Source organism: Agelaius tricolor, unplaced genomic scaffold (assembly GCF_023055355.1).
Source record: "Agelaius tricolor isolate 1412-34295 unplaced genomic scaffold, bAgeTri1.0.p SCAF_11, whole genome shotgun sequence".
NCBI lineage: Eukaryota > Metazoa > Chordata > Aves > Passeriformes > Icteridae > Agelaius > Agelaius tricolor.
This window is the reverse complement of record NW_027269271.1, coordinates 21,985,105-22,005,576: the sequence shown is the minus strand read 5'-3', so window position 1 is coordinate 22,005,576 and position 20,472 is coordinate 21,985,105. Positions and strand designations below refer to the sequence as shown.

General features: G+C 38.7%; 1 protein-coding gene across 11 annotated transcripts in view; it reads right to left on the bottom strand.

Moving 5' to 3' along the window:
* Positions 1-20,472, bottom strand: part of MAST2 (microtubule associated serine/threonine kinase 2) — a 187,856-nt gene that overhangs the window by 47,752 nt on the left and 119,632 nt on the right. For 8 of the 11 annotated variants that reach the window (XM_071436627.1, XM_071436633.1, XM_071436631.1 and 5 more), the window contains 5 exons: positions 17,898-17,989; positions 11,092-11,167; positions 8,669-8,689; positions 6,069-6,147; positions 1,130-1,284 (listed from right to left, as the gene is read on the bottom strand). In XM_071436627.1, the coding sequence (XP_071292728.1) occupies positions 1,130-1,284; positions 6,069-6,147; positions 8,669-8,689; positions 11,092-11,167; positions 17,898-17,989 (423 nt within the window). The remainder of the gene's footprint in view (positions 1-1,129; positions 1,285-6,068; positions 6,148-8,668; positions 8,690-11,091; positions 11,168-17,897; positions 17,990-20,472) is intronic. The other 3 variants (XM_071436630.1, XM_071436634.1, XM_071436628.1) reach the window with 2 other exon arrangements.

Below are 20,472 nucleotides of genomic sequence, written 5' to 3'. Positions count from 1 at the left end.
AGTTTAGAACATACAAATAATTACAAATAATCCTGGAAGGTCAGCTCTGCCATGACATGATATTCACTGTGGGTTTTGTTACTATCCTGGCCTGTTTCACTTCCTACTTTTACAAATTCCCACCCAAGTCCTGAGCTGGGCACACTGACTCAGCAATTCCAGCTGGCAGAGTTGTTGAATATTGTCCATTAATTTAAAGGTGATATCCACCTCCAGCATCCTCAGATGAATGAAGACTTCACCTCCTTCCATCCTGCTTGTAAAAACCCTTTTCTTTCACAAGGTGTGTCTAGACTTTCATTCACTTGGTCCAGCACTAAAGGGATAGCAAAACTTGAGGCTTTTGCCATGATACAAAGTGTTTGTGGATTGATTCCACATAACTGTTAAAGATCTGCAGAAAAATTGCCCAGAGAGTTTGTGGAATCTCTGTTCTTGGAGATATTCAAAAGCTATATGGACATGACCCTGGGCAGCCTGCTTGAATAGGGTTTTGCACAGGATGACCTCCAGAGATTCTTTCCAACCTCAGCCATTCTGTAATTCTGTGAAAGATGAAATTCTAGTTGCTTCTGGTTTATGTATGGAGAAATCAACTACAAGGAAATAACCTGGACGGTTATCTTTAAACAACCAATTCTCTGAACCAAAAGTAAAATTATTCAACTACTAATGTAGCAGAAACATTTTCAGCACTATTACAAAATCGTGCTGGGGTGCAACTCCATTTAAGGTTTTGACTTTATCTACTCTGAAGCGCTGCCAGAAAAGATATTAAAAGTGGTTATAACCACATCCTTATGATATTGCAGCAAAATTCTGAGAAGAAACTTCACTAAAGGAAATCTACACCCTATGCATTTAGTTTGAGACACTTGCTGATCATAGAGTTATTGTGAAAATACAAAAGCAGAGCATACCAACCACTTTGCAATCCAAAAGCTCAGCAATGTGAGAAAAAATCCGTTGTGATCAGATGAGGTGAGTTAAATGCTGATTAAAAGTTTCAAACATATGCAACAAAGCAACTACAAGTAACTAGTAACTGTTCTTAGATCTGAAAGCACATATAGAAATGCAATAAATGTGTCCAACATCTTAAAAATTCAACAAGCAATCCAAAGCTCACCTGAGACTGCGAGAGCGAGGCCTCAAGGCTGGAGAATGGCGCCCTTCCTCATCAGTGATGCTCTCAGTACTGAAATGCTTTGTCAGGAAATGAAGTTCATCTGCCGTGGGCTGAAAGGGCAGCTGGTGCAGCTTCTCCTGAGATGAGCATGATGACTGAGTACAGAAAAAAATACAGAAAAGAAATGCACTAAACGCATGCATAGGGGTCAGCTAATGAATGGAAGAGGAACGGACTCTGCCAGACTGCGCACTCCAGCGGAAAAGAAAGCTATTTATCAGACCAGGTGCCTCTTGCTATTGCTCTTGTCAGGCTAAGCCAACCCTTACATTCAATGACAGAGCTGGTGAGATCAGGAAAACTTTGGGAGAGGGCTAGGGAACCATTGCATCTGATTCTGGAACCAGCACATCTGATCATGCAGATAATTTACTATCAGGAGACAGAAAGGGAGGCACGTGAGCACCAGCACTACTCAGGAAAGGACAAGGAGGTTCCTGGAGTGGTGAGCAACTTTCTTTCCTTTTCCCTCATATTCTCTTAGCTCAGGAGCTTCATGGCATGCAAAATGCTATGGAGCTGTGTAGACCTCAGATTTTTTTGGTTATTGGCTCTCACTGCAAATTGCTATTGTAAATGATCAGGATTTTATTTCTCCATCAGGCTTCTCCTCTAACCAGGGAACCAATACTAAATAAAGTATCTGACTTTTAAAACTAACAAAGTTTCTCATCAGTGAGCTAAACATTTTATTCTTCTGTAAATAAGTTGATGCATTTATATGACTCATGTTCTGTGATAATAATAGACATGAAACTGTTTTAATTTGTGAACCTCATAAAACCTGAGAGTAAAAGAAATATTTGTGGAAATATTTGTGGAAAATACTAATAACATCAAAGTTAGACATTCCAGGGGAAAAAGCTGAAGGTCAACTAAGAAATGTATTTTGTGTGTGTGTGATTCTTCAATGCCCCTTTCCATTTTAGAGAAGAAAATAAATTACATAAGGACAAATTAAAAATTCTCTTTAAAAACAAGAGGGAAAATGAAAAAAAAAAGGTGCTGAATAATCAGAGTAGCACTGAACAACACCAGTGGGCCTTATTAAAAACATCACCCTGACCTAAGTTCCACAGCTCCTTATTATCTGATGAAATTAATTATGTACACTGTTCCAACAGAAAAACTTTTCCTTTTGCTACAACAACCCTCACTTAGACTGGAAGAAGTAGATCCTAGTACCAGAAGTACTGGTAGGAGGGAGTTATACATGATATAACACATGTGACCAAAGATTTAACTCACCTAGCATGGGAAAGAAAGCATATCTGTCTCTTGCCATATGGCTAGATCATTTGGATTGACATTTTCTGAGGGGAAAAACCCAATCAGCCAGCAAATCTGAGATGAACAAGTCACATAGAATGTTCAAATGGTGTAGCTATTCCAAGTATTGTAAGAAACAGAAAATCTGGTAATATAAGAACATATCAACCTAAAGATCCTATTTTAGACAAAAATTTAATTGGCTCCAGATCCACTCCCACTGCACTGCACAGAGGCATTTTACAGAAAAAGAAGTACTAAAGACATTTAAAAACCTGGTTTAACAGATACCCAAGTTCTGGTATTGCAAATACATGTCTGATTCAAAACAAACCAGGTTAGCACATAGTTACTTGAATTAGAAAGAAAAAAAAATCAAAACTTATAATCTAGAAAAATTATTAAAAACTTTATGTTTCCCAACAGCAAAATCACTGGGGAAGTAGTGCTAGTCAACCCATGGCCAGCACAGCAAAATCCTCCCTCCACTTCCTCTCCCTAAAAGCAATCAGATCACAAAGTTTAGGATTCCAGAGAATAATTAATGAAGGCCCTGAAGATAAAGACCATGGACTTTCTCTGCCAAGGCCTTCTCTAGCAGTATTAAGGCATATGACCTTTCTGTGAAAAAGCATGAAAGCAAAGTGAAACACTTCTGAAGTATTGATTTTCAGGTAATCACATCACACTACTCAATATTTGCAGCAGACTAATACAAATATCCCCCTGGTGTCTTAATTACGGATGCAGAATTAGCCAACTATTCTCCAGTAAAAAAAAAAAATCAATCTATATTACTGTTGATTGTAAACTAACTGCAACTAGAAAATGAAGAGCAGATTAACTGTTTAAAAATAATTGTGTACTTGCCCATCTAACTGATTATTTTATGTTCACTTAACTAGAAAGCTCTTCTCCAGCTTCTTCAGAGTTGGTCTGATGATACATCTGGTCTTCATGATTTGTAAGAAAAGGGTAAATGTGGTTTGGTTTTGATTGAAGTGTCATCCCTCATTTGGAAGTAAAAAATAAAGCAGAATCTACAGGTCCTCCCTGCCCTAGGACTAGGCAAATGCCTTGGGTTGTTCAGTAGGTTGGTACAGCAAATGATCTCTGATCACAGAGATGGGGGTCAGCTCTTGCTCTCATACAAAAACTCAAACAGCAGGACACAGAATGGACTGGGCCCTTCTTGGTATTTCACTTTCCACTGGCACATCCACCAGAGCAAAGGTCTGCTGGCTTCCTTTTCTTGCTTGAGAGAGAAACAATATTGAGGACTGATCGTATGAAATGGAAACCCAAACTTCTGTTAAGTTCCTATCTGCAGCACTAATTCATTGTGTCCTTTTGACAAGCCCCTTCACTGACTCTTACTTCAGTTTCCAAGTCTATGCAGGAATAACACTGCTTATCAACTTTAGAGGTGTTATTCAGATCAATTCAAATTAATTCTAATCTGTGAAATACCGAGATAATAGGATTGGCTTAGAAATGTAATAGCAGGTTTAATAGCTCCAACAATTGCATCACTGCTTACTAAACAGCCCATTTCAAAGTCTTTCTACTACTGAACCAGCAAAAGGTCTAGAGATGAGGAACTTAGTCACTTAGGGAAAAAAAATAAAAGCCTTGGAATTACATGTTTCAACCAATTTCTTGAATGAAGCTGAATTCAGGTCTAACTACAACTATCACTTTATGCTTCTCATTACACTTCCCTGTTACTTGCACTTTGAAAAATTACTATTTGAACTGATGCTTTCTATGTGACATGTCTATCTCAGATTTGTTAATTTTTGGGTTTTTTTAATGGGAAAACATTAATCAAAATGGTCTATTTCTGAGAACATGAAAAGAGACAAATATGATGACTGAGTACAGAAACAAATATAGAACTTTAGAAAGTTCTCAGCTTTCTCATGCCAGAAAGCTGAGAACTTTCTAAAAGTGGTCTTGATGTCCCAATTTCAAAGCAAGAACTGATGCTTCCAACAGATTTTTGGTGTTGTTACTTTTTCTCTCTCCACAGGCATCCACTTTAAGTCTGGTCAAACTACAAACTCTTTAAAAACTACAGTTTGGCCTCCAAAAGTGTCATCACAAGCAAATTGGAAGTTGTTACAGTGACTATCAATGACCAAGCTATTTTTGGATGCCATCCATATGGAAAGTAACTGTACTTGCTCCATGCTCCCATAGCTTGAAGAGGACTTAGACATGGATTATGCCCATAAAGATTTAACCTAAGACTATAAAGGCCAAAGCAGAGCCCCTTCTTAACAACTGCTCTTAAGTGTTTGAATATATAATAATGTGTGGCAGTGAAACCAGGGACATCTTTTTCATGTACATTTTTGTACACTCCTGCCCACATATCTGTATGCACATTGAAATCAGGTCACCTGTCTTCCAAGGAGACAAAAAGCATCCCAAACTCAACAAGAAAGCAACTGTCTTGAAGTTCAAAAGGTAACAAATAGTAGAAATTGTGTGAACTAGAGTTTGCAAGAATGTGTCTGAACAAATGAAGTTATAGAGATAAGATTAACATTGCAGAATCAAATTTTAATCATATCTATTCATACGAAAAGGAGCTAAAAGGAAACTTTTGACCCCAATTTCTTCTTTTTCTATATAGATTGAATTTAACACTCACCCCCAAAAAACCTTATAAATTTGTGTTTGAGAGGCAGTAGAAAGTTTATGGATGAACTTAGAACAGTTCACAAGGAAAACAATGATACAGTGTAAGATTTGCATAACGTGTAGTAATGAGCCCTAATTAATAAAGATGTTACAATTATTAGGAGCATACTCTAAATAATTAATACAAAATCAAATGATCAGTATTATGGAAAGAGGCAGTGATTTGTTACCACACAGTTGAAGACACCATAAGACACATACAAAAGCATGTTACATTAAGTTTGTACTTTATAGTTCTAATGTTCCTATGTTTGTCTTTGCAACGTTCTAATGTGGATAACGACAATGCTGAGCTGACTTAAATAAAGAGTAAGATTCATTTTAGGAGGCATGTCAGAGTTACAAGGCTTAACATGGTGCTGCCAGCTTGTAGGTATTGCTGACAGAACTCAAGCAAACTGCAGCCAGACTTTCTAATGATGGGTGTAAGAACTGGAAAGCTTCATTAGGAGGTTCAAATTACTGGAGCTGAATAACAGATGAGGCTTATCAATTTTTCTTTCTGCTAGCCTAGTAGAAGAAGTTTTCAGACTAAGTACTTGAAAGCAGACAGGAATTTCATTCCCCAGTTACAAAAAGCTGAGAGCTGGAAGGTATTTGTGCACTATCTCTGAGTCCTGCCACTTTGGAGACTTTGTGCCTCTCAAACGATCCCTTAAGCCAAGTGCTGCACTGGGATTTCACCAATGCTGAAGGCAAAGTGCAAGATGATAGGAGCTGGGAAATGGAGGAAAAAAGCAGCAGAACCAATAATTAAAATAATTTTTAAAATAATTAGTATATTAAATAATGTTAGCAAAACAATGAAGAAAGATCCAGTATTTTAGTAGAGACTCAGAAGCTGATTTGTTAGGGTGTGTTTGTACAAACTGAACTGCTTGGAAAAGTCTGTGTCACTTACTGAAACTGTTGAACTGGGAGTGTTTGTGCCATATCCAGATGAAGGAAGGGAGGCCAAGGACCAGCGGCGTCCGTCCGTTCTGGGGAAAACACGGGAGGGAAATCACAGTCAGGAACACAGTGTGGCTAATTCTGGAGAGAAACAAGCAAGCTTCTCCTCTGTATCTCCTAACCTCACACTTTTATTAATGCCTTGAGTTATTCAGATAAATCAGGTATCCTATTTACAATCACACTTGTGGAAAAGCAATTAGAGTAAGTTTTAAAAGCAAAACTAGGTGACCTCGGAAAAGCTAAAGCAAAGGGGCACCAGAATCCTGCATTAAGTAGATGCTTTGTACTTGTACAAAACTTGGAGTTCCTAAAACAGACAAATACAAACAGCTCCTTGCAAACTTCTTTGAAAAAAACACTCATGCTTATCATACTTATGCAGCTCATTGTCTTCCAAATGAAGATTCAGATTGAGGACAAAAAAAATTACATTAGCTCAAGAATCAACTGAAAGCAGATTAATTTGTTTACCTACTCGGAGGGCATTCTGCCCAGCACATTGCCTGGCACAGCTGGAAAATTAAACCCAGTAAACAGGAACAGAGCCAAGGGGCTCACTCCAAATACACGAGTAAATCACAGAAATCTCACCTAGGGTCCTTTCTCCTCCAGTCACTATAACATCAGCAGTTACTTCCCTGTTGTAGCCAAATAAACATGTTCCTCAGGGAAAACATCCAAAACATTGTGGAGACACTGCAGAAAGGTCTTGTTTTGCCAGTGTCAAAACTGAGGAACCGAGGAACTACACAAGAGCTTTGAGAAGAATCAGTGCTGCCCTCCCTGAAATGCTCTTCTTCCCACAAACCCAGTCTCAGTGAGGATGGAAACTGAACTACATTCAGCTCAGACTCACAGCACTTCTTCAAGCTCTGATCTATTTCCCCACATTTTGTGTCCTTAAAATGGACAACCATGTCCTGTTGCACAGTGAGATTGATGCTGAAAGTCTCCTCCTCACGTCAGGTTCCATTTGCTTGGGTTTTTTCTTGCAGCAGATTATCAGTAACCGGTCATAACATGAAGCTGAATTAGAACAGTTCTAACTCACTTTGGAGAGACATGGGACATTTTGGTACATAGAGATACAGTGCATTTATGCAAGTGCATTATAAAATAAGATATTTGGTACAGGTCTGAAATAGTGATTATAAAAATCTCAGCTGTTATCTTCTCAGTAATATTTCTCATCCCACTATCCATACCCATGAAGCCTCATCTCCAGATAAATGTTCAGTGCCCACCAAGATAAAAACCCCTGTTTACAGTTTTTCCAGCTCTAGTTCCTTTTATTTTCAGGCACTGATATACACCTCTCTTTGTCATCTATTTTAGAATGAGAGGGAAATAAACTCACTGTTCCACATCACTGAAAGAATATTATGTCAATAGAGTTTTTAAAAGACTCATGCTTCATGCATTAAAAAAATAATAAGTCTGTAATGCAGTTTTTTATTGCATGCCTACGTTACAGCTAAACCCCATTTAGCCACAGGTGATGATTTCTCTGGCAAGACAATTAAATGTAAAAGAACAATCTCAAAATAATTTCAAGTGAAATGGAATTCCTTTCTTAACCCTGAAAAACAACAACTATCCACATTACAAAGTTGTAGCATGCTGTAGTAAGGGATTGAACACCTAACTTCAATAATCTTCATTGAGTTTCTTGTAACATACAGGGGCTCTGGGGAAATATTTATGTCAATGATTCAACCTCACTTTGGATCTTCAGTCCCAGAGCAAAACACTGTTTCTTGCTGCACAATTTACTCATTTCTTGCAAAAGAAAAGAGTGATTTTTTTTTTAAACTGAAATACCTAAATGGTTTATTGAAATAACTTTAGAATTTTCATTTTTACCAAGTTAAAAGAAAAGATCTTTCTCAATTAGAAAATTCCAGCACAGCCCTTCATGCTTAGGCTGTTTTCTGCTGATGCAATCCAGGCAAGCAATGTGCTAAGAGTCAGGAGAAACATATCAGCTCTACTCTAGCAGAAAGAAGTGGGACAAGAGTGAAAATCTTCCAAATCAAGGAAGGGGAAAAGACCTTTTAAGCAAATTCCTCCTACATTTATGCAAAGCATTTCAAAGTACTTTAATGTTTTGTTAATAAACATACTTTTAGAGAGACAACATGCAATATTACTTCAGGATAAGACACTTGGAATGATACCTTTAGGTTTTTTTATTTATTATAGATGCTTTGCTAGCCCAACAAAGACATGCAAACAACAAATTTTGCCTCTAAAATGATATTTTAATTAGTTAATTATGGAGGTGTTTTTATGGCAGCTAAATGCTATTTCATGAAGAAGCAGAACAATTTCAGACAAGGAGTTAGAAAAACAAACATCTTCACCAGAGAGCTACCTGTTTATTGTTTCAAGCCAAAGTGTCAAGATTTTCCATTTCTACTACAAAGACTAGAAGCTGAATGCCTAAATGGGGTTGTTACAGCATGAACTTGTTAGGGACACGTGCTCAGCTGCACAGAAGCACAGTTCACACACACACACAAACAGCAGCAATGGGATACACGTTACCTGTCTGCTCTGTGTCCATGGCTGTGTGGAAAAAATTGTACAATAATTATGAGAGAGGGAGCAGTAAATGATGCATGTGATGTCTAAAAAAAAACCCTTCACCTTCTGTTACTGGTATTCCTCCAACATCAGGAGAAATAGGCATCAACATACATTTCCTTATTCCAACAGAAGGATTCCTGCCCATGGTGTTGTGGCTATGACACAATCATTGAAAGAGTATCTAACAAGGGATTTATGGTTAATCACAAGTCAGACTAAGGACAACCTTGCAGGAAATTGTAGTGGCTTTACAATAACACAAGCTTTCCAAACAAGTTTCCTATTCCATCTCAAGAAAGAACTATAAAGAAAGAATGGAAATCACAAATTATGTCCAAACAGGATAATAAATGAAGAAATTACACCACTAAAAAAGGCAGAAAACCAACAACAGGTAATTCCTGTGATGGCAAAGGCAGGAAATCAGGCAAGGGCCTGATCTCTTAAACCCCAGGCAATGCCAATGAAAAGGGTACTGTGAAATATCCATTTCTCTGGCACCATACTTGTAATTCCTTAATTCCATCATATAGAAGTTATTCTGATGCCAGTATGGGGTAATCCAGCATGTATCTGTTGTTACTGCTGGCATAGCTATTCAGCTGTAATGCAAGCAGAAAATAGAAACAGGTTTCTAAAACAAGCAGCGCTTAAGTGTTCTTTTCCCTGGCAGGAAAAGTATAGAGAGGAACATGAATACTATAAAATGAACCTCTGTACTCAAAAGGACAGGCTTAACCTTTATTCATCGATTTCTTTAAAAATTAGATTTAAAAAGTGGAAAAGTGTGAAAGAGCACTCTTCAGAGTTTTAGAAAGCCATATTGAACGATCAAGTTGAAACATGATGTCGAAAAATTACGTTAAGTTTTGACAATAACTGCTGTTTCTGCTGCAACTTTTCTACTGTTTTCCAGGATCCAGAACTCCTGTGAGATACTTCAGATACTCTGAAAACAGGTAAAAGTTCAGTTGATTTCAACAGAGCTTATTGAATACACCCAGATCAGGCTTTAAATTTCACATTTAAATTTTTAAATGTGAATGAGTGCATTTGAATTGTTTAAGCTGCAGGTAAAGCACTAATTTTCTCTCTGAGGCAACAGGAAAATACATATCCAGTCTCTTACATTTCATGTGCTATTAAAAAGCATTTTCTTACATAAGACTAGAAGACCAAAGTCTGCTTCAAACAGAACTCAAGGACACCAGGTCTTCTAGCAAATCACCTCAATGGAGAAATGTTCCAGGATTCTCCTACCATTCAGATAAAGAGTGTACCTTATTCCATCAAATCCTAACCCTTTAGTCTTTTCTGAAGTTTTGAGACTTATCATTTTTTCTAACTAGTCCTCAAGTTAAATCTGTCTTTCTCAGAAAACTTACTTCCTCTCAGGATGATCACATATTTCCTATTCTCAGATCCTTTTAATACAAAGTGGGTTTTTTTCAGCTAAGGCAGAGTTTAATAAATCCAAAATACCTTCCTCACACTTTAATCTAATAACCCAGTTCCTATGCACAAGCACTGCTTGGGAGCTCTCTAATTTCCCTATTCCTTCTTTCTCACAAAATTTAACTCTCTGTATCATTATCCATTTCTGCCTACCTGCTGGGACTCAACATTCAAATCACCATTTTTCTGCTTTTCCAGCTGTCTCTGTTCTCTCATTCCTGTTCCTTACACTAAATCCACCACTGTGGGATCAGATTTCCTCCCAGCAGTTTGACACACGGCATGACCAGCACCTGTCCAGCACTGCTGCAGGACAGATGACAGCTCCACTCTGGGGTCTCTCAGTGCTGCTCTTGTAGAGGTTCTCTTAGACTCACAATTTCAATAATCAGCTATTTTCCTCATTGAGCAGTAATGTTCTCTTGACATCAATGCCCAAGACAGCAGACAGAAGTCAGGAGTCACTACCAGTGAGAAGGCAGGGAATGAAGACACAGGGTTGTGCACACCTAATTTAAGGTATTTTTATACCTTTGTGCAGACACAGCAAAGAAGATCAGTACATTTTCAATACACCTCAGTGAGAGCAACATCTAGGACTACAACTAAGTTACAATTACCCTAATAATGACTGGCTTTAATGTCACTTTGACTAAATAATGTGTCATATCACATGCCCTACATGTCATTCTTCTGGGAGAACATTGCCTCTTCCTCAGGCAGCATTAACTGCTTCATTTACTTTATATTTTCCTAATACATTCCAGTGCTGCCAAGATGTAAGCCATAAGGAGTAAAATAAAACAAAATTGGAGACATCAAAGAAAGTAAAACACAATCAAAAATGTTCTAACCCATAGGCCATTAGTAAATAAAATGCATAGACTATTTGCTTGCCAGTCCAAAGAGAACAGATCTTGCCTTACCTTCGGGCAGGAACAAAGGAAAAATGAGCAGGTGCATTTGGAGAGAAGTTTCTGGGACTGTCCAAGGGGCTGCTACCTGTTTAAGAAAGCAAAAATTAACAGTTCAAAACCACTTTGTTCACATTTGAAAGAAATGGAGTAAGTTTTCAGTATTCTGAAAGACTTTGAACGGCACATTGACGTCACAAATAACTGGAAATATGGAGCTTTGAGTCTTTGAGTTTTGAGCACTAGCTTGCTAAAGAAATGTTCTGACACACATGTACCAGTATTTTTCCTCCTTTTAAAATAATTTAAAGGGTATGTTTCATTTCCCCCTTTCAGGTAAGTAATGTACCACCCATAGACAAGAGTGTCTTTTATTATTTTGCAGTAATTTCTATCTACAAGTTTTTCCTAATACTTGTCAATGAAAAACCTGAGTTAGAAGCGACACATGCCAGTTTCAGGAAAAATAAACAGTAACAAAGCATTTCTTCCCAATGTATGCTAAAGTTGAATGCAAAATTCACTGAGAAAAAAAAAAGGGATATACCATGAAAACTGCACATAATAAAAGGACTATCTATATGGAAGATGATTGGGCTAAAACATATCAGCAGTCACACTAACTACCACTTTTCTGAAATAGTACTTTACCATGAAAATGAAAGTACCAGTGAAACTATACAGACAAGAAGAAAAAACAGTTAATTTTTGGTGTGGTCTTTTTTTCTCTGGGCTTTGTCATATGGTGTGTAATCACGGTGAGTGGTTTATTGCAATGTATTTTATTTCAAAGTAAAAAGCAACCATCACACAGAAAGCCCTTCTGAAAGCCAGGATCATTTACAAACTAACTACAAAAATATTTCAAAGATATGGATGAATTTAGAAGCTTCACATCAGTGAGTGTGCATTCTATTGGGCATGAAGTGGTTTGCTCTGTCCCATCATTAATGCAGGAACAGAAGAGAAACTATCCATAGTAAAAGTGTCAACAGCAATTTCTTTGTGCAAACACAACAATATAGCACTAAAATAAGACCAGGAAAACAAAATAGATTCTGGAAAAGCAATACACTGCAAGGTACATCAGAAATGGTTTTAAATTTAGATCCCATATAAAATGGTTTTATTTTAAAAGCCACCTGCAAAGTATGAGCCATCTGCAAAGGACTTGTCTGTTTCAGAAGCTCAAGTTGCCCAGCTTGCCCCACAGGGCAGCAGTGATCCTGAGGTTAGAGTCCCATCCAGCAACCTACTGAAGCTTACAATTAAGCTTGTAATTAAGTCACATTAATTTCAATCCAAGTTATCCACACACCTTTGCTGTTCCACTGAGCAGGAGCAGAATATAAGCACGGTGCTCAGCTGAAGGCAATGTTGCCTCCCACTTCAGCCTCACAAAAGGGGCACTAAAGTCTGCAGCAGCATCTCTGCACAACTTCTGTGGGCCAGGTGTGCACACCTGGCACGAGTGCCAGGGCAGGGAGGGAGGAGGAGGAGGAGAGGGGACCAGGCTGGCACCTCCTGGGGTATGAGGATGGCCACAGTGCAGCACAGGCCAGCAAACTCCATCTGGTCTGCAAGTCTGCAAGGGGAAGAATAGCAGCTGGTTGAGATTAAACCAGCCCCAGGCTGAGGGAACATGTGTCATGGGGTGATGAGAGAACTGAAGAGGTAAGTGAATTCCAGACCGCTCCACAATCTGCTTCATCAAGAGCAAACTAAATTAAAAACAAAGAGTTTGAGCAACAGGTTTGTTTTCCTTTGCCTTTGTTTTCTTTCATATTATTAGTTAAGACTAACAATGAGTTCACAGTTGATACAAAACAATTCAAGTCTTCATCCAAAACTGGATACTGTTTAACCCATTCCCAGTACATCCCAAGTGCAGAGGGGAGAGAGTGATCAGAAACCAATAGCTAAATAATTTCTGGCGTTTCATTTATTAAGCTTGTACTCATTTTAATTCTTATGGTCACAGTGGAAAACCAGAACCACTTTGCTGCTTTTGGACCACAAGAAGATGGAGAGGTCTGACAGTCCCAGTCTAGGAGGCACTGCAAGCTTCCAAGGGGATTGAGGAAGTCCAAGTGAAGAACTGAGTCATGCATGACAATTCATGCCCTGGCAGCAGCACATAGGGTCAGGGTCACCAATCACTTGGTAGCAGAAAGCTGAGGGAGCATTTTAGGATGCTGCAGGAGTGAGGCCTTTCCATGGTGATGCAGATGATTTAACCAAGCAAGGAAGGCTGCCAGCTTTGCTGGAAACCTTGGTCTTTGCCTTCTCATTTTTCAAACTATACTGGCAATGAGCACTACTGTGTCAAGATGATAGTTTTGATCAAAAACCTCATTGCCCAATGTTGTTATAAACAGCAATGAACTGTCATTGCCTTTTTATATCTTCATCAATCTTTGAACTTTCTGGGCTATGATCAAAATGGAATTTCGGAATAACTGAGCAAATTGTGTAATGACAGTTTTTAAATTTTGAAATTAAGTATGTGGGAGTTCAAACTCTTCTGAGCCTGCACTGTGTGGTACAGAGATACTACTAATTTTTAAGCAACTAGTTTTTCAGATGTATATGGCATATTTCCTTTCAGACACTGGAATTTTAATTAGATCCCCTGTGATTTGCTTCTAGTTTTAAAATGAAAAGCAATTAGTTTTTCTACTCAATTCAAGTCTGGGTGAAGCTTTTAAAACAACAACAGGGAGAAGGGGAATTTCTACTTTCCCTAATATTTCCCAGCACTGCTGCATCTGCTGTAGATGGAGGTATTTTAATAAGAGAAGCCTGAGTGCAATGGCCTCGTTCACCAAGGCTGATCGAAACACCATTTATTCTGCAGCAAAGGTAGATTCCCCTGTTGCTCCAGGGTTAGAGTTGGCTACTACTGAACCTGAAATACCTGTCTCAAGGGAGGCTGTTACACAGAATGATTGCCCATTAGGTAAATCAACACAGCAACACCAATGCCAATAATTCAGGCAGGAACCTTCACATCTTCCGGACACAGGAAGAAGGATGGAGCCAAAGCATTTGTAAATCCACTACCTTCAAAATATGAAACCAGACCTTACAGGCAATGACAGTCTCAGCTCTCCCTACAAGCATGAATGACATTCTTCAGATAGGTCATGAGCCCCAAAATTCACATCAGAACCATGCTGTAAAACCTGCTTCTGAGAGCCATAAAAATTAATAAATAAACACAAAAGCTAAGTTTCTGTGGTCTTCTGTGCAGGATATTCAAATTATTTGCTGAATATTAAAGCAAGCAGCTAAAGATAATATGCATGCTACAGAATTAGATGCCTTCCAGCACACACAAATTTCAAAATTATGACCATATTTAAAGCATCCTGTGTACCACCAGTCTCATAAACAATGAATGCCATGGTGCTCTCAGACCAGCCAAGGATCACAGGCATGATGTGCTGATGAAACTCAGCTTTGATAACCAGGGCAGGATGTTACATACTCTGCACACTCTAAAAATAATAAATTAATAAATAGGCACCTCAGCAATAGCCATTTTTCTGCCAGAAGGTGAAACTGAACTTGCAGTGTAATAGCAGAAACATTTAATTCACAGTGCAGCCTGTAAACAGCTCCCTCTGTGTGCCATTACAGATGGGAGCAGGGCAAAGGTCCCAGCAGTGACAGGTGCCCCCACTGGAAGTCAGAGAGCAACCTGGATAACTTACAGCTGTGGAAAGTAAATTTTAAAATAGCCTGCGTTTCAATTTCCCAGCTGTAATTACCTATCTCTTTACTACTAAATTACAATGTAACTCCTTTGATTTTAAAATTTTTGATTTAAACTATAATCTGATGGCAATTTAGTTATTAACCTTATGGTGTACCCTCTTTGTTATTTTCAGATTTAAAAAAATGGATTCAAAGAAATAGAAAAAAAAATTAAGGAATATACATGTGTACCTCCTTACTTCCCCCTCTCATTTCAAAACAAAAAGAATTTAGAATAAAGGCAAAATTTTCAAACTTGCATTCCTAAAACTGGCCACTACAAATCTGGGAGACTAAACCAGCAGAGTGAGCTCCCCATGAGCTGTAGCTCTTTATGCCAAAGTACCAGCTCATTCTGGAAAAGGCTGTTTCACACAGTCTGAAAACTGAACTAGCACACTGAAGTGCTCTTGATTCAGAAGTGATTTCATGGCAGGGTTCAAAATGTTTGGATGTACTTCTTTCTCAAATGTTGAAAGCTCTGTAAGTAATACTTTTCATCTAAATTTTCTAGGACATGAAGTTGCCTGGCATCCTGTTGGGATGCTGTTGGAGACAGTGAGTGCCTCTGCCTGGATCAGTGCTCATGAGGAGCTAGGCTTGCCTGACAGAAAGACAGCTCTCCTAGATCTCACCCACTGACTTTTACATCTTACACAGCAGAGTAACTCCTGACATTACTGCCATTTATTTATTTTAGTGTATTTAGTGTATTGTATTATAGTGTGTTTATTTTAGTATTTTAGGAATTTATTTTAGTATGGTGTCTGAACAGAAACATTTTAGAAAGCCTCTCTGGTTTCTCTGCATGCTTCTTGTTCCTTTGATTTGTAGCAGAGGCTCAGAATGGGCATTAAGAAGACAAGAGAAAAGTTCAAGACAAAAGAGGCTGGGGAGAGGCACCAGCACTTCTTAGTAACTCATCACTGCGTGTGCCTGAACAAACAGACTGACAGATTCTGTTCAAATACTAAACAAATATCACAGCCTGTTCTCAAATTCACTCCTCATATATGATATTTCTTAAGAAAATATTTGTGACTCTACTCTAAATTTCATCTACTTTTGTCTCTTGAATAATTTTATTTTTTTTTCCCAGGGAAGACTCCTAAATATAGTACTGGTAGAGAACCCAATAAATAAATTTATCTTCCTTTGCACTACTGGCTATTCTTGCAGGTAACAAAGGATGCCCTTTCAATTAATAATTTTAAATCCCATATGCAACATCAGGGGAAAAAAAGGAAATATTTGAAAATTACTGCTAAAGTAAGGTGGCACACCACTGAGTAGTTACTCTTGCTTTCAGAAGACACTCACATACTTCTAATAAATTATAAGCTTGTAAAGCCTGAAACAGCATTAAAACCACCAGAAAAAAACTTAAATTTTTAAATAGAGGAGAAAGCAAATCAAAAGAAAATACAATACACATGTTTCTATTATGAACATTGCTGCATTTGTTTTCTGACCAATGATCATGTCAATATCTTGTTGCAATCACCCAAGCATTTTTTTCTCAGTTAAACACTTGTAGAGCTAATTTAGAATTTAGTGAAACCAACTACCTATATATGTATATGATTACAAAGCAAAAAGCACAATGTAACTAAGTGGAGAATCTTTATCAAGAAAAATGCCTTATTTAAACTAAATTTTACAAAATTATTGCCACCATAACCATACAACAGCAACAAGGGAGTTTGAAGTGGAAGGAGATGGTCCTATACACATTTTTGGCCCTGCATTTTCTATCAGATTCTGAAGCAGAAAATGGTTTTAATATACCATCCATAAGATTTTGTTAACATTTTAATTTGAAAATCATAGGTCATTTTAGAATAACAATGTACTTAAAGCATCTTCCTAGCTTTCCATGACTGAACATTTTGTAGCATCCCAAGAAAATGTGGCAGATTTTTATGAAAACTTAAGAGTGAATGAGGCTTTTATGGGCATCCCTGAACAATAACTTCAGCCTTCTTTTTCCTTTCAACAGGCTGGATATCACCTCTCGGGATGCAAAGCTCTGCAAACAGAAGCAGATGGCTCCTTCTAGCTGAGCTCCCATCAGTCTGCTGTTCTTTCTCAGCATTGCCTCAGTTTCAGTCTCCAGAAAGCATTTACAGAATGTATGCCATGTAGGAGGAAGACAGTGTGACTACAATGAAAACAACATTCCTTGTCTCACATGCAGCACTGACGCGTTTGCAGAGAGGCTGCACTGTGGGTGATGTGCCACAAACGTTCCAGCTGTTTCCTGCTGCTGACTGGTGCCCATCAGGGACCTACCTGGAGCCCAGTCATCCTCTCTGGCATTTTGAAATAGCAAAACCAAAGTCATCACACACCATCTACCTCCCTCAGCAACAAAAACAAGGGAACATGCTGTTCAGGCAAGCTGTTGAATCTGCATGTGTGACCCCTTCTGAAGAATTACTCCTTTTTCCATTGGAAGAACATTTCCACACACTTCACTTCAATGACTAACAAGCCCCTGCCCATGTGCTCTGAAATGAGCATTTCCCAGCTGCTACCATGGTAAAATTGGGAGCAGTGTCAAAAAGAAATAGAACTCCCAAACACCTCATGCTGCCATAAAGAGCAGACATAGACCATAAGATGGCACACTGCACAGCTGCTAGGCTGCCAGAGGCACATGGAAACAGGCAGGATGTTCCTCCTCATGAGAACTGAAGTTAAATCACTGGCACAAATTAACCATGCTCAGAGACTCAGAACAAGAGATTTAGTGAAATGTATTTATCTAATTTTATTTGGTGTCGTTTTCCATCTCAGGCTCTTTTGCAGGATGTAAGAGGATTGAATCCCCCAGGAAGAGTGGAGGGTGGATATGGAAGCAAACTAGAAAGTGCAGAACATAAAACATTTCTCTTGAAACTATAAAGATCCTCTTACAAGTTAGAGAAGGTGAAAAACCACAGTCAGAGTAATTTCCATAGGGCATCCTTTGATGCTGAGTATCAATCAGTATGTTCAAACTCACTGCCATGACTGACTGCTGATGCTTCCCAAGTGGAGCAGTCCTAGGGAGTTACCTGTGTGTCCATGAAGAGGGGAATGTGGCCGTGGGAGAGTTGGAGATGTGCTGGATGTTACAATCAAACTCTTCCTGTTGCTTGTCCGACAGCTGAAAGAAAGAAAGAAAAATAAACCAACCATTAGGCACGGTCAGATGGACAACAGCACCTCGAGGCAGGTCCTGCAGAATCTCTTTCTGCTAAGGAGGAATCTCTCAGCATTTAGGGTGGGATTTTCTCATACTCTTGACCTCAGTAGTGATCCTGCAAAGAAAGAAATGTGCAGGGAAGAAAGGTACTTTGTCAGCAGCAAGTGTTTCAACACTCTGGAAGCATTTGTTGCACAGGCCGCTGGAGATAGCTGGTAATTTATTTCTGATTCACAGAATATGTGCTACTCATGCTTTACAACTCACACAAAAAGCAAAAAACAATGTAATATAGCCCAGAGTGCTCTGGATACTCTTACCAATACCCAACATAGCAAATAAATCCGTTACAATTATTGGCTTGGTTATAAGAAACTAGAGCATATTCCTTAGGGCAGAGTTAAAATTACAGAGCAAAGTGTTAGCACAACCCAGCAGATGAGTGGGATTACTAATCAAACTTAAAGCCTGGGATCCAAAAATCTTTGTGAACACATGTGGCAATACCGATGGAAAACTCTGCAAAGCAAGTTTCAGACACGCCTCCACCACATGAGCTCCGCTCATTGCCATGACTTTGTTCCAGCAAGGAAAGTGACACTTCTTATGGGACAGTTCAGATTTATTTTTTCCCCGTTGGGAAAGCTGAGCCAAGTGAAGAGAAGGATGTGTGTTCCTCCATTTGCTTCCCAGCTCGTGACTGCTGGTAGCAAACATTTAGTTCTAAAGATGATAAAAGGAATTGCAATGGGTGAGGGAAACATTTTTAAACCATGGGATCTGTGAAGAAGAGCAGTTAGATAGTTAAATCCCTTTGTGATTGCCACTTCTGCTATTTAAACAGAAGAAATTAAATTGCCAGCAAAATCTTAGAACTGACCCAGCACTACAGCTACATACATCCATTCTCTGTACCTCCAGCTTGCTTCCCCCATGGCACAAATATTCCTGCTTACTTCAGCAGTTCCCAAAACAGGTCCCTAGAATCCCACTGGTGTTGATGGGGGTGGGAGAACAGCCAGGAGCAGGGAAAGCTGAGCAAAGGCTGAGGAAGGAGCCCTCTGGCCCCACTCCAGGGGTGCCCTGTGAAGCTCCACACTGGGTTCCCCAGGTACAAGAAAAGCCTCTTTGCCTGCAAACCCCAAATGCTGACGTCTGCCAGGTCCTTCGTGCACTGATTGATCTGCTGGAGCTGCCCAACAATAAACACAACTCAGGCTGCCAAGAACTACAATTTAATGCAAAAATATTTTGCTGCCACAGGATACAGTGCATCTGACTATTATTATTTGTAAGCTTATTTTATTGCTGTTCTATAGGAAACTAGAGAACTTGATGCAGAAAAAAATACAACTGAACTGCCAACTATAATAAACAGTAATAAAGTTGAAGCACCATTAACTGCTATTCAGGCTCTTTAGTGTACTTAAAGCATTCCTCAGAATTATCCAACTGATTCCATACAATCTCCATTTACATTCATGTATTATTCAACAACAGTCCATCCAAAAACTGATTGCCATTGTGCACATCTCATGGAAAAACTAACAGCCCAATTTTAAGAAGCTTAAAATCCCAGTTCACAGATATTTTTAACATGTTTTTGGTTACACTATTCCAGTAACTGCTGCAAAAAAACCCAGAATATTCAATTCCAACATTAATACCAGATAATCATTGTTTACATTAGCACAAAATCTTTCTTGAATCATGAAATTCCTGAGTATTCTAGTGTAATATATATTACTGTGTAAGAAATAAAAAAGAATCCTGGGTATTTTAGTATCAAATATAATGTAAGAATTTAAGATCTTGCTCAATAAAAACCACTAGTACAGTGAGAAAACAGAGCTCCATTCTCTACACTTTTATCTCTTTGCTAAAGAGAGTTCCTAAAGCACACTTTACCACAGCAATGTCTGGAGCTGACTATGGAAACTTGGTATATTTAAACCACAGCATAACAGGGGAAGTGAACTGTCCCAAACCGAGAGCTTTTTAACTGCTTGCCTGCATTTTCCCAATTGAATAGAGTTTTATAAACCCATTTTCTTTGCTGTCTTTGCCAATATAAGGAGCCAAAAGAGAAAGGGTTAAGGGGATGGAGAGCAAGCACAGCTGAGACCCCTTAAAATAGGTCAGGTTTACACAAATGTACCCAGAGGAGGGAATGGCTTGGAGTGAAAGCCTAGCCAAAGTTTGGAATAAAACATTATTCTCTTTGCACCCTCAGCATTGGATAACTTCTAATTTTCCTGGATCTCTCATCTGCAAAAGAGAAACACCACTTGGGTCTGTTTAGCCATTGCTATGACTTATGTGTGTTGGCAATAAGGCAAAACTTAAACACAGAGACTAAAAACACAACACCCAACTTCTCAAATTCATGTTCTATGTTGAGAAAAATACACAAGTACAATCACACTCTCTACTGGTGGAAGAGA